The 14519-nt window shown below is 38.3% G+C and overlaps 2 protein-coding genes across 25 annotated transcripts in view; one reads left to right on the top strand and one right to left on the bottom strand.

Moving 5' to 3' along the window:
- Positions 1-14519, top strand: part of CCDC66 (coiled-coil domain containing 66) — an 86436-nt gene that overhangs the window by 42230 nt on the left and 29687 nt on the right. For 9 of the 17 annotated variants that reach the window (XM_045024260.1, XM_045024264.1, XM_045024259.1 and 6 more), the window contains one exon: positions 1202-1329. In XM_045024260.1, coding sequence (XP_044880195.1) covers positions 1202-1329 — 128 coding nt within the window. Of the gene's footprint in view, positions 1-1201; positions 1330-5837; positions 5940-6029; positions 7706-7738; positions 8152-10674; positions 10721-13761; positions 13906-14313; positions 14452-14519 lie in introns of those variants that run through there. The other 8 variants (XM_045024271.1, XM_045024268.1, XR_006581076.1 and 5 more) reach the window with 7 other exon arrangements.
- The window catches only part of TASOR (transcription activation suppressor), a 70222-nt gene continuing 56159 nt past the window's right edge, over positions 457-14519 (bottom strand). For 4 of the 8 annotated variants that reach the window (XM_045024250.1, XM_045024251.1, XM_045024252.1 and 1 more), the window contains 5 exons: positions 13750-13909; positions 12685-12793; positions 12331-12509; positions 12084-12242; positions 9718-11398 (listed from right to left, as the gene is read on the bottom strand). In XM_045024250.1, coding sequence (XP_044880185.1) covers positions 10845-11398; positions 12084-12242; positions 12331-12509; positions 12685-12793; positions 13750-13909 — 1161 coding nt within the window. In that variant the 3' untranslated portion in view covers positions 9718-10844. Of the gene's footprint in view, positions 1265-9717; positions 11674-12083; positions 12243-12330; positions 12510-12684; positions 12794-13749; positions 13910-14519 lie in introns of those variants that run through there. The other 4 variants (XM_045024254.1, XM_045024257.1, XM_045024258.1 and 1 more) reach the window with 2 other exon arrangements.

The raw sequence follows: 14519 nt of genomic DNA, 5'->3' as shown, positions 1-14519 counted from the left end.
CTCAACCCAAGGTTTAAGTATATGAAGTGCTGTCCAAAATCTGAGAGGGATAAGGTGTGGAGCATGCTTTCAGAACGTTTAAAAGAGCAACACTCAGATGCGGAAACTACAGAACCCGAACCACCAAAACAGAAAATCAACCTTCTGCTGGTGGCATCTGACTTAGATGGTGAAAATGAATATGCATTGGTCCACTCTGCTTTGGATCATTATTGAACAGAACCCATCATCAGCATGGATGCATATCCTCTGGAATGGTGATTGAAGCATGAAGGGACATATGAATCTTTAGTGCATCTGGCACATAAATATCTTGCGACGCTGGCTACAACAGTGCCATGCGAACGCCTGTTCTCACCTTCAGGTGACATAAACAAGAAGCGGGCAGCTTTATCTCCTGCAAATGTAATCAAACTTGTTTATCTGAGTGATTGGCTGAAATAGGACTGAGTGGACTTGTAGGCACTAAAGTTTTACATTGTTTTATTTTTGAATGAAGTTATTTTTTGTACATAATTCTACATTTGTAAGTTCAGCTTTCACGATAAAGAGATTGTACTACAGTACTTCTATCAGGTGAACTGAAAATACTATTTTTCGTTTTTTACAGTGCAAATATTTGTAATAAAAAATAAATATAAAGTGCACTGTACACTTCGTATTCTGTGTTTTAATCGAAATCAATATATTTGAAAATGTAGAAAACATCAAAAAATATTTAAATAAATGGTATTCTGTTACTGTTTAACATTGCGGTTAATCGCCATTAATTTTTTTAATCATTTGACAGCCCTAATACTAACCAAAATTTACAAGATAGGCAAAATAAAAAAAATAAAAAAAGCTTCTTAACGACTTAGATTGTTTTAAGGATATTTACATTGTATATTTTGACATGTAATATTGACAATTTGTGTTTTAATGGTTATGCAGCTTTAACTTTTTTGAATCTCAGCGTCTACTGGCATTAACAATTATTGTCTAACCCCTAGTTGTCTGATCTCCCATAATTTGTTGCAACTGTGAAAAGTTAAATCTATAGAAATAGAAAAAACATGCTTAAAAATAAACATTGATATTTTCTGTTAATTATAAAAAAAATCAAATTCTGCAAAGCCTATAAAAAGATTACTTGGAAGAAATTAAAGTAAAATTGAAACAATTACTTAGTATAATTAATTTGATTTATACTTATCTTTAGATTCTTGCCATACACCACGGCAGATTTTTAGTTCTGATCATGTGAGAGATCCACTTCTTAATCCTAATGTGGTGAAAAACAGAGACCGACAACAGGCAATCCTCAAAGGACTATCAGAATTACGCCAGGTACAGTATGAGCTAAATCTGTAATGAACATTTTAAAGTTTTGTATTTTCATAATCATTTCCCATCCTTTTAGCCCTATTCTTGATTCTATCCCTGTCTTTCATCCTACTTTTTTGCCCTGGTGTTTCTTACATTACTCTCATCTTTAGCCTCTTTCTTTTCCTAGCTTTGAGACAGTTGAGCACCTAAGAAAGTGGTCTTCCTGGGGAGAGGGTGATTCAGCTCTGGGATAAAAGTGGAATAATTTTTTCACAGCACATCAGGACCCTATCTTAAGGGTGTCAAGTATCAGAGGGGTAGCCGTGTTAGTCTGGATCTGTAAAAGCAGCAGAGTCCTGTTAGTCTATAAGGTGCCATAGGACTCTTTGCTGCTATCTTAAGGGGATGACATTCCCACAACTGGTGGTTGAGCCTGTCAAGGTGTAGCTGTCCACTCACAGCAAAAGACTTAACAGGGCTGGCAATCATATAGCAACTATGAAAAATATTTTTGTTAATTTGAAGTATGAATTGTTATAAAACACCTTCCCTAAATTAGGTTTTTTTGTCAACACTGAAATCTGTTTTTGGATTCCCAGTATATCTATAAAAATAAGAAGTGTCTTAACAAAATATATAACTGAATTTGTTGAAAAGAAAAGCGTGTGCACATTTGTATAAGCTACGTAGTGTTTGCTTCGTTACCTCTAGTAAATAAATGGTAATGACATAACTCCACAAGATTTAGTGAAAACAATTTGAATGAGATGTGTTTCTTTTTAGTGAAAAGTTTAAAATATTTAAGAGTACGGACACTGCACATAAAACATCAACTGATGACTCTGAAGGCTACATAGTGTTTTGGATGGGGTCAAGATACTATTGAGATGATGTTGCTATCCATCTACTTAGTAAAACAGGAGTGATTTAGTGGATAATAGAATGTGGTTCAAAGCAAATATGCTCGATGCAGTGAGTCCTTGTCTGGCTACAGAAAGAAAGATGTTTTGGGATTCTTTAAGGAGCAGTCAAAGAAATTGTGAGGAAAGGGGAACTCATGTGAACAGAGACAAGCAGGGAAGGGAAGCAGCAAGACCAGGTATGGGAAACACTTGCACAATATGTGCTCAAGAGGTGGGGGTATTTATGCATCTCAGTGAGAACACTCTCTCTACTTCAGGCCAGTCTTTCTGCATGCCCAGGCCAATTGAGGTAGTAGACTTGGATGACCAGCACAAATGCTTCATGGTTTTCCTCCGCTAAATGACCTGATATGGGTGGGTGGGAGTGCAAAGTGCATACTATAACAAAACTCCTAAAACAGCTCACATTTTAATACCCTACAAGTTTGCATATCTTTCACACAGCACATTTTTCGTGTAAGTGACAGTAAGGAGCCATTCATAGGCATAACATTAATGCCTTTCATTCTGAACATTAAACATCAGTTTGAACTACTAAAACTGGCCTTTGCAAATAGTGTTTGTGTCACTTTATTTCATTCAGTGTCAGGTTCTTTTCAGGTTGCACTTCCATTCTGCTATTAAAAATTAATTAATGAAAGCAGGAACACTTACCAGTGGAACTTCAGCTCTCTGCCCTGCTTTGCATTATTTTCCTAATGAGAATATGTCCTAATGTAGTGTCATATTCTTTGGTGCAGCAGTGGTCTAACCAAAAGATAAGCAGGTTCTACTAGTAATTTATTGGCAGAAGTAATTAATTTGCAGGTTTGACTAGTGCCACTTCTTTCACCAAAGCATTACAGCTATAGAAGCACGACAGATATGTTGGGTAAAGCAGCTAGAGGGAGAAAGTCTGAAAGCGTTCCAGTAGAATGATAAATAGTTACAATATATAATAATAATTACTGTGCTTCTAGGGAGACATGCTTCTGCCCCTGCACATTTGGTACACCAGTAGCAGATATACCCCTTCCCCACACAATGCCCCTGCAAAATATGAGGCAGACAAAGCTGGCAGTCATCCTTATTGTCCAATTCTGAATGAGCTAGCTGGGATTCCAAAATTGCCAGACCTTAGCTGGCATGTAAACGTGGAAGATTGGAAATAGAAACTGTCTGTGTAGCTGGATCCATTACATTGTCCAATTCCATTTGGCTGGGTTTCTCTGAGCTCATGGAAATGCTTGCCAAAGATCCATCACTTTTGAATATTCCTCTAGCTACACCATATTTGCAAAATGGTGTTCAATTATGGGGACTGAAGCCAGCATGTTGCTGAGCATTCCTGCAGTTTGTTCTAGGTGAGCTTAGCAAAGAAGTTTGGTGTTAGTGCTATACGGTGTTAATATCAGTGATTTTAGGTTTAGCATAGGGGGGGTGAAATAGGGATGTTTTCCTACCTACAGGAATACAGGAGCAGTGGTAGCCTTAGCTGCCACCACTCTCTGGCCTAGGGAAGGCAGGGATTTAAAAAAAAAAGTGTGCGGGGGGGGGGGGGGGAATGAGCACAGCCTCCTCCCAAAAAGCAGAGATATCTTCCTCTCCTCTTTCAACTATGATGGAGCAGTGCTCCATTTTCTCCATCACAGCTGTAGCAAGATCTGCCACTCACATGTCACTCAAACTTAGTCTTCAGGGAAAGGTGTGGTAGGAAGTAAAACAAAAAAACCCCAGTGAGTTCTAGTCACCTCCTTTCCAGTGACTGACTAAAGTTGTACCTTAGCCCCTATTTGTGAGCAAGATCTCATAAATGTAGTTTAGGAAGACAGCAAGTATCTTTCTCTCCCTCTTACTGAGAGGTTGCACAGGGTCATTTCTGGCAGATATAAGAATAGAACTGAGGGACCAGCTATTGTTCTGTGTCTCAATGGTCACAGCATGCAAGATGCAGCCCTGGTGTAGTTACTGAGGGGCAAAAGAGCCTTTAGGCCACCTTTCCACTTTCTAAGCTCCTTCCAGGGTTTGTGCAGCCGCTAGTGTAAGTTCTGCTAACTTTGAGGCTCCTGTAACACTCTCAATGTTTATTATTAATCCTTTCTAATCTACTTAAATTTCCACAATGGTGCAAATTTGTGGGTTTTTAAGCATTTTTTTTTTAAATCACAGTTATGGGATATTGGGGGGAGGGCCTAGTACAATTAATGATAGACAGTGAGCGTCAAAAAGTTAAAGCTTTTTAACTTTACACACAAATTGTCAACACTATATGTCAAAACATGCAAAATAAACATCTTTAAATCAAACTAAGTCCTTAAGCAGCATTTTTCTTTCTTTGTCTGTAAATGTCAGTTACTACTGATAGAAATATTTTTTCATCAGTTTGTGTATGTATGGCAAAAACCAACATTTTACCAATAAAAATCTAATCTTTCCACGCCTAAATATATGACAGTAACATCATACCTATGGGCCTCGCCGCACCTTGGAATTGCCAAGCTCACTTCAAGTTTTGCCACTTCAGTTCCTGCCTCCAGCCTACCTCTAGGTTAGGGCTTATGGTGGGGGTGCACAGGAGCAAAAAGATTACATAAGCTCTTTGAGCGCAGGGACTGTCTTTTTGTTCAGCACCTAGTCCCCTGGGGTCCTGGTTCACCACTAGAGCCCCTTGCCACTACAGTATTACAAATAGTATGTTATGTTAGCCCTACACTGCCCTTCTGCTGGGGAGTAGCTCCAAGGACCACACCAGCCACAAGTGCAGCTGGAGCAGCATAAAGGAGCTGTAGCAAGGGCTAGAATCTCCACATTTTTAGTGTTACTGCCTCAGCTCATGTTGCTTTACCCAAACCACTCTTCAGAATCAGTGTTTCAACTCTTTAACTATGCTCACTCTAGCTACTAGAGCGCACATGCCCCTCCAGAGGCAGGAATAGATCCCAACAGTCTTGATTTCCAGTTCTTTGTTGCCTTGCACATTCACACATGTAAGCAAAGGCTAACATATATATGTGTGCCGGATTCTACTCCAAGGAATGATGCACAGAGGAAAAAAAAAATCACAGCTTACTATTGCTACCAATTATTGGTATAGTTAAAATGTTCTGGGATCCAGCTTTACTAAAAACCCATGCTAAAATGTGCTTTTTCTGTTGTTTTAAAGCCATAGGAAGTTACATACCAAAAACCTGTTAGAACAGCTGCAGTATTTAATTACATAATCATGTACTATTTGTGCTGCAGGATTCCTACCTCATTCAGTGCCCAGGATAGACTGAATGAAATAGAGTTCAAAGAACAAGAGGCCATTTCTGTTGTTTGAGGCACTGTTCTGGGAGTCAGAGCTAGGTTCCACTCCTTGCTCTGCCACAGACTTCCTACAGATGGAAGGCAAGACTCTCATATTCCATGTGCAAAAGGAAACTGAAGTAAAACAGCACCTGCACTCTTAGAAGGGCGTTTTTCCTACTTTGAGTGCTTGACTTACCGTGGTTTTTTTTTTCCAGAATTTACATATTTTAAACTGGTTAAAGAGCCTTAAAAGTACAAATAAGAAATAAAGTAGAAGCTTGCCATTGACTCCTATCTTGTGGAGAAGGAAGAGCATTTACTTTGTACTCATTTCAGGGTCTCCTCCAGAAGCAGAAGGAGTTGGAGACTGGTCTAATTCCAACCATAAATCAAGAAGAAAACTTTATTTCACCATTTTAAAAAAGGTACACACATATACAAAAAAATTCAGTTTTAAAAATGTCAGGCGCAGCACTTTATATTTGCTACTGTAATTTACTAACTGCATCTAAATCTCTTTTAACCTAGGTCTTATCTCCTACATGAACTGTGACAGGTTATGTGGTTTTGTTCCCTTTCCTCCTCCCCCCATGTGGTTGTTTGAAGATGCTTGAATCTAATATATAATGCATTTGCTGTTTAGAACAATCTTCTGCTTTGAAGATTTCTTAAGATTATGTAGTAGAAAAACAGCAGTATAGAAAGTTTTTGTTTACATTAACTTTTTGTAGAAATTAAAATATATGTATTTTTGTATAAATAAATGTATTAAATATTTAATTACTACCAATTTTTGCCTCACACTAAAAAAAAAAAAAAATTAGAAGTACCAAATCTCTTCCCCTTTCAGTGTTGCCTTGTCCAAAAAGCTGTCTGATCACTTAGATAAATAATTTGTGTGCTAGTGAGCAACCCAGCATATGTATTGAATATGCTAGCTAAAACTGAATGGCAGTGCTTATTGTCCAGCTATGCCAGAAAGAGGACAAGAGACAAGTCTGGGAGTACCTGGCCGATAGAAGCGTACAGTGCAAATAATTCCATAATAATTTCAATATATAGCTGGGGGCTTCTGACATCTCTCCCCCTTATCTACCCTGGTCTCCAGCCAACCCACAGCAGGGACCTCTCCCTCCCCCCTCCTCAAATAAGGGTTAAGGGAGACTATAAAGAAGGGGGAAGAGTTGGTTCCCTGCTATACCAGCCATAGGAGTCCCAAACCCTCCCCACCCCCATCCCCTCCCATTTCTTCTCCCTTAAAATGCATTGGTAAAGGATTTATCTGATCACTGTAGCCCTTCCCCAGGGAATACCTGCAGTGGGCATCTTCCAAAAGAGGCACTAGCAATTAGCTTGGCCACCCCCGCCCATAGTTAACCAGGCACCCAGACATCTCCTAATGCCCCCTTTAATATCAGCCAAAAACTTCTCAGTTCCCATGTCTGACAGGTGGACCCCATCCTCCCTGAATAATTCTAGTGCCTCATATACTATGCCTGGATGTGAAAAGACTGACCCTCCTATGGCATCCATGAATTTGGCCACCTGCCTATTCACATACCTCCTAGCCTTGTTGACCTTTCAGGGGCTTCGCAGCTCCCTGCCACGCTCTGCATTGCAGCATATCCAATCATACAATTTTTACTCCTGGGAGAAGTTCCAGGATCAGCCCCAAGTCCTTCTTAACTCTGACCATTAAGGCTATCCTTTACACAGTCCCACATTATCTTCCTCAAGGTGAACCACAATTATATCTGATGCCTGCTCACAGGCCCCTGCAGTGTACAGAGGAGGCATCAGTTGGTCCCATAACATGCCCCTCCTCCCATGCCAGCTCAGAACTGCTTCACCCCTGAGGCCCAGCTGCAAACCTCCAGCCACCCTAGAAGCCCACCTGTGCACCCAGTAATGAAAATACAAAGGAAGATTAACACAGATTTTTCCCCCTCCCTCTGCACACTTCAGAATAGCAATGCCCAATTGTCTGAATTGTCCTAACCCCCATACCCAGCTGGGCTGCTGCTGTTGCAGCCTAGATCCTGAATGAATGGGAACCAAAATTCATATGCTGGGCATCCCAACCTTGTCAGTCCCTATCTTGAAACTGTAGCAAACTGGTATGATGTGAGGGAACTCCCATAACAGTGAATAAAGAGTGGCCCATCCCTCCCTGGTCTTACCATCTTGTATGTATTTGAAGATAACTGCCTTAAATAAACATCAAAGACCATTTACAGGTGATAAACATTTGGCCATTTGTTAGGCAACAGTTTGAATAAATTCTCTCATTATATCCATGAGAAACACCACACACATCTGAATGTGCGCTTTGTAATACAGTTGTTTCTGTATGACAATCTGTCTAAAGTTTAATGAAGAAAGGAAATTGAGAATATTTTTCTTCATGAGAAGAATTGCCCCTGCATGATGACTTCACATGTGCCATACAGTGGCTTAGTTCCTAATACAGTTTATTCTGTAATACAGAATACAGTTTGATATTCTGGAAGGAATAGCTTTTTGTATCTCTACTAAGTACAGTAAAATGAAGTGAAGAAGCTGTTCTTCTATTTTTAGAAGTCATCTTTTTATAGAAGTGTTTTACTTAAAATGCATTAAATGGGTATTTTAAAAAATGAATGCCAGCTTGAAATTAGCAAAAAAGGAGTACTTATGGCACCTTAGAGACTAACAAATTTATCTGGACATTAGCGTATGCCCAAATAAATTCGTTAGTCTCTAAAGTGCCACAAGTACTCCTGATTCTTTTTCCTGATACAGACTAACACAGCTACCACTCTGAAGCTTGAAATGAGTTAGCTAAAACTATTTTTTTTCTAAAGCTATTATAAGTAGTGAGTGCACTTGTCATTTGTGGCTTAATAATCACATTTTGCCTTTAAAACATTTGTCCCTAGGCTGTACTAAAACCTAAAACTGACTGCAACAAAAATAAACTAGCAATTACTCCATTCCTTTTCCAAGCCATTTATCTGTTCTTCTGTGCCTTAATTTACGGAGTACCTGCACTGAACATCTGCCACAAGGAGGCGCCAGCCATTAGCTTGGCTGCCTCCTCCCCCACACCCAGCTGGATTCCCAGACATCTCCCAATACCCTCTTTTACATCAGCCAAAAATATGGCAGCACCTGAGTCTGACAGGTGCACCCCATCCTCCTAAAATAACTCCAGTGCCCCATAGACTATGCCAGGATGTGAAATTACTGTCCCCCACCAAGGGCAACAAGAATTTGGCCACCTCCCTGTTCACATACTTCCTGGTTTTGTCCACCCTGGCGGGGTTCATGGCTTGGAAAAGGAATGGAGTAATTGCTAGTTTATTTTTGTTGCAGTTTGTTGCATATTCAACCAATGTTAACCCCCAGAAAAATTCCCAGGATCAACATCAGGTCCCTCCTAGTTCGAAGCATTAACTCCACCCCTTTAAGTGTTCCTAGATCATTTTCTCCCAGGTGTATCACCAATATATCCGGTGGCTGCTGATGCGCTCACACTGCATACAACAGCGGTATCAGTTGATCGCATAACATGCCCCTCCCTGCGTGCCTACTGAGTATGCTTCGCCACCGAATCCTAGCTGGGAGCCTTAGGGCAACCTGGATGTGTGCTTATGCACCCAAAACACAATACTATGCCCACAGATCCACACCATTGTGTGTATAGCTGGTTGTCCTGTATCTGAAATGAGAACACAACTGATTAATGTTGATTTTCCACCTGTGGTCTTACATATGTTCAGTTTGCATTAGACTGCCAGCACCCAATTGCCTGAATAGCCTCTGCTTCCATATCTCTCTGTGCTGCTGTTGTAGCCACCTCTGTTCTGAATGAGTGGGAGCTTTTCTTCTATTTTTAGAAATCTTTTTATAGAAGTGTTTTTTTTTTTTTTTACTTAAAATGCATTAAATGGGTATTTTAAAAATGAATACCAGCTTGAAATTAGTTAGCTTTAAAAAAATAGTTTTAGCTACTATAAGTAGTGAGTGCACCTGTCATTTGTGGCTTAATAATCACATTTTGCCTTTAAAACAACATTTGTCCCATGGCTGTACTAAAACCTAAACTGACTGCAACAAAAATAAAATGTCTTGACAGAAAAAAAAACAAAACCCAAAAACTTAGTAATGTAAGAAAACTCTTAGGTAGTAGTGGACTTTAACACTAAATTAAAAAAAAAAGAAACCAAACATATGGTAGTATACCAGTTTGTTTTACCATCCACATAGTATTTTCTGGAAATCTTCTCTATAGTATTTACAAGACTGTGCACAAGGGAAGTTGATACATTTGTGCTTCAATAATTGAGTTACTACAGAAAAATGTTCGGGGAGGGGGAAGGAGACAAAATCTAGCACAATACATATAAATTTTAAAGAACGGGTGAGAACAGTAATTAAACTCTTATGAAGATATTCATTTTAGTGGCACTGCCACATTTAGCAGAACATTAAGTTCAGAGCCTAAAAGTACTGATAGTGTCTATCTGTTACACTACTATAGTAATTCAAGTTAAGACAGAACAAATCAGCTGTCTGCCATCTGTACATTTATAAGAAGATACAGAACTTTAAAACTGTAGGGCTATTTCCATGCAGTTGTGGTAAGCAGAAGGTACTAAACAGATTAATTAGAAGCACACAAAAATGGTATTGAAATAAATTTTGCAGCAACAGTGTTCTGTATTTTAGAAACAGGATATAAAACAAAGCAAGTTGCTACTAAGTCCCATGTGCATGAAGAGTTTATTTTTTTTTTAAATGGAACTGCACCATTGGTTACTCTAATTGAGGTATTTAGCCAAAATCCAGTATTATATATATTTTTTTTCATTAAAATAACTACACTGCCTTATCGCTATGTAAAAACATTTTGTACAAAATTTGTGTCCAATGTCAATCAAATAAATACATAACAGTTTTTATATTCATTTAAAGACAAGGGGCTTGGATACTCTATTACAGGTTTACTTAAAAAATGAAGCTTTGCTATTTCACATGCTTTAGGCAAACATTCAGTTTTACATTAAAACAGACTTCAAACTGAAGCCCAAGTACAGGTCAAATACAAATGTAAAAACTTAAAAGTGCCAACAAAACAAGATAATTCAAATACAATAAATGTTAAAAAATATATATTTATTTCAATTTTCAGATGCTTCAACTGGTACAGGCCATCATGATTTAAATAAGACGGAAACATTTGAGTTAAACGACAAGAAACATTTTGTTCAGAGAATAAAATAGAAACTGTTAATTCACTTTTTTAGAAACAGAAAGAAGTCCACAACAAACCTATAAAAAGTTTTAGTTTTGTGTTTATTTCTATTTTGAATATGGCCTGGAAGATTCACAATTTACATCCCAATTACTAGGAGATGACGACTTGTCTGTATCCATGCTCTGACTGTAAGCAGACAGAAAATAATTCCCACCTTCTTGGTTTTGACTTGTGGAAATTGGGTATGTTGTTCCCAGAAAAGTCTGATGAGTGAGAACATTAAAATGACTGAACTGATGGGACATACTTAATTGTCTACTGTAAACCTGAAAGTTGTTGAAAGGAACTTGTTCTACTGAATTGTTTTTGTCTCCTTCAGCAGAGCATACTGTAGAAACAGGAGTTATTGGCTGTATCTCCTCCAAATCAAGTTTAGAAGTTTTTTCCATCAACCCAATTTGTCCTTCAGAAGACAACTGCATATCGGTTAGAGTTTTTTCTTTTGAATCTGTTCCATGTGAGCCTTTGGTCTCTGTCTGCAAAGCTTCTGAATGAGAATCATACTTTGAGGCATCACTGCAGATTTCTATTTGTGATGTTTCATCCCCTGAATCCAAAGACATATCTTCCTCGTCCTTTTCATCGCTTTCTACAAGAACTATATTAAGAAAGAGAAGTCCTACTCTATTGAAATATACGATTTTTAAAAAAGCTATACACTACTCACAGAGTGTTATGCTTCGGGTAGGTAAATCCAATATCACTTAAGGCTTGGTCTTCTGCCACTCTTGTTCACTTACTCAACACACACACTTAACCCTCTGTGTGAATGTCCAGATATTCCGATGCTAAAAGCTTCTGCGCATTGTGTTCATGTTTAGTGTTGGGAAATCCCAACTCCCAGCTCCAAAGGGGTTAATGTCAAAACAGCATCTAAAGTTATACAGTAGGTCAGTATTTGATCAGACAATTACAGAATACAATTACTGACATCCAAGTTCATTTTGTTACCATTTCTAAATCTGTCATTAAGCTTATCCTTCCCTCAGAACAGAAGGGAATGTCATTTGGCTTACATATTACCTTACCCTCTTAATCAATCATCATCAGGCTTTCTTGGATACTGAATTAGTCAGTAATTCTGTACTGAAGATACCTTAAAGTATTCCATCCCAGCATCCCTTTCCCATTTCTTAAAATACAGAGTACTTGAGAGTTGGGATTTCCTCACAAATCTACAGAGTTTGTTTTGTAAGAGTAAAGACACTACACTTAAAGGACTCCTCTGATCCACCCCACTCCTCTGATTAGCTGAAAAGAGTATAAAATATGCTGAATATTACCTGATTGTCTTTCAGGAACACCAGGTGAAGGAAGGTTGTTTTCTTCAGTAATTGAATTGTGGTAGCCAACGAGATTTTTGAAGTTTTGCATAAAGTCATCAACTGTAGCAACTACTATTCCATTATCAGCATAATTTGAAAATATTTTGACATTCTTTTCTAAATTTATAAAAAGAGAAAGAGGAGTGACTTAGTAACACAATAATATCAAACTTAAGAAAAAGAGCTGCAAGTTCTGGTTTTTTACCTGTTAAGAAGACAACATGTCTTTGTTGTATATTCTGAGCCTGAAGTCGGATAAGACAGTCTAATTCTGGAGCATTTCGTGTTTGAGAGTCACAGTTATGATATGACAGAATCTCAACCATGTGTTTCTTCTGATAGGTATTCAGAAGTGTCAGCAGACTCAAGGCTTTAGCATTCATTCTATTTAAAAGAGGATTGGAGGTTTACATTTAGATCAATATTCAAACTACATAATATATCACAATGAAAAATCAAGAAAATATTTTCTGAAGAGAGTTAAGATTTTATATCTTTGAAAGCACTGTTTTTCTAACATGTCATTTCAGTACCTTGGTATTTAGAGTACATTGCTTACCTCCCAAGCTCCTTGAGTTTTTTTTGTATTTTACAGTGGACTTTCCACTGCCATTTCCCATCAGGTGTACTGAGGTCCTCAAGGAACTTTAGGAAATTTTTAAGTTTATCTATTTTGGAGACAAAATAATGTGTTATAATGTTTTTTTAAAAAACATTTAAAAATCTAAGCCAAACACAAAAACTATTGTCTTCCATTTTACATATCTTTGATTAACAGCTGAAAACATAACCCCAGTACTGATCTTTGCAAGAAGTGTCTTTTTTTTTAGATTCAGTTTCTAATAGATTACAGTTTGCTGTCAGTGGCCCAGGTCCACTACAGTTGTGTAAATTTACACTAAATTTGACTCAAAGTGACTTATTGCCATTAAGAGAGATCCATTAAAAACAAATTAACTTACGGGGAGAGGGATAGCTCAGTGGTTTGAGCATTGGCCTGCTAAACCCAGGGTTGAGAGTTCAATCCTTGAGGGGGCCACCTAGGCATCTGGGGCAAAAATCAGTACTTGGTCCTGCTAGTGAAGGCAGGGGGCTGGACTCGATGACCTTTCGGGGTCCTTTCCCATTTTATGAGATCATATATGGAGATATACCTATAAGTTTTGCTTCTGGGGGGGGGGTTTGGGATGGGAGGGAAGAGAGAATGGAGAGAACTATGCCGTCTTAAATAAAGGCTACAATTATAAAAGCTGTGTATGATTCTTTGAGGACTGGAATATTAATGGTTTGGTAGCATCATACAAAAAGCTTTTCATGTCGAGGTAGCTATTCAGACTGACCCAGGCTGAGAGACTAGACTGACTTCTATATCAGCAGCCTATGAAATTTTAATTGGTGGCCCCAATCCAGTTGGTTATAGACAGCTATCTCCAGAAAGGCAAATAATAAAGTGCATATGAAAATAAACTGATTTAACCCTCTTTGAGGTGGTCCATTACAACAAGCTTGATACATATGACTGCAAGAAGTTTTCATTGCCTCTCTTCTGTAGTTAAATGGAGGATTTAATTCTCAAGTGCTTTCTCTGTACTAAAAATTCATGATTTTTAACAAAAATTCTTACCAACTGTGACAGACTCTGGATTAAGAACAGATTCATCAGACACAACAAAACCGCCAGACACAAACAATTCATTGTATGTGTGGTTTTTCACATCATCCAAGCTATCAACACCAGCAAAGCTGACACATGAAAGCCTCTTCAGAGTTACTAAACCAGGTATCTGTTTAAAAAGAGAAATATATAGTTAGAATTAGAGGTGTACAAGTATGATGCAAGCAGACAAAGGAAGAGTGGTTGATTTGAAACACCTAAGAAAAAAAAACCCCAAGGATTACAAATTTTCCACCCCTATCACCATGCTAGCTTTTGGGTTCTCAGACAGACTCTTCCAGAAGTGACTAGTGTAGTTATTTCTGTGGGACTTGATCTCACAATGAAGTCATTACAGAAATGTAGGCAGAATGAAGGTGAGGAGGTTGGAAGTGATGACAGTACAAAAAGATGAATATGCCACAAAATACCTCTCATCGCTGCCCCGTCCCACTTAAGTTGTTATACATAGCCATCAACATAATATCCAAATGCACATAGTGAACAGACAAAGTTCCTTTTACTCTTCCTTAGTGCATCATGAAACTACACAGAATAGCATTAATGAAACCTCCATGGAGTTGAATACATAAGAATGATGGGCATGGACAAAGCTGTATGGGGAAGCTTGCAGTCTCTGTTCACAGCATGTCCAGGACTAAAGACCAAAAGGTACAATTACATCTATATTTCCAAACAGAAATTACATTAAAATGGAACTAAGATTGATGGACTTCCAA

The sequence above is a fragment of the Mauremys mutica genome, chromosome 7 (genome assembly GCF_020497125.1).
Source record: "Mauremys mutica isolate MM-2020 ecotype Southern chromosome 7, ASM2049712v1, whole genome shotgun sequence".
Classification (NCBI taxonomy): domain Eukaryota; kingdom Metazoa; phylum Chordata; order Testudines; family Geoemydidae; genus Mauremys; species Mauremys mutica.
The sequence above is the reverse complement of the archived record's forward strand: the minus strand, read 5'-3'. Positions and strand labels throughout refer to the sequence as shown.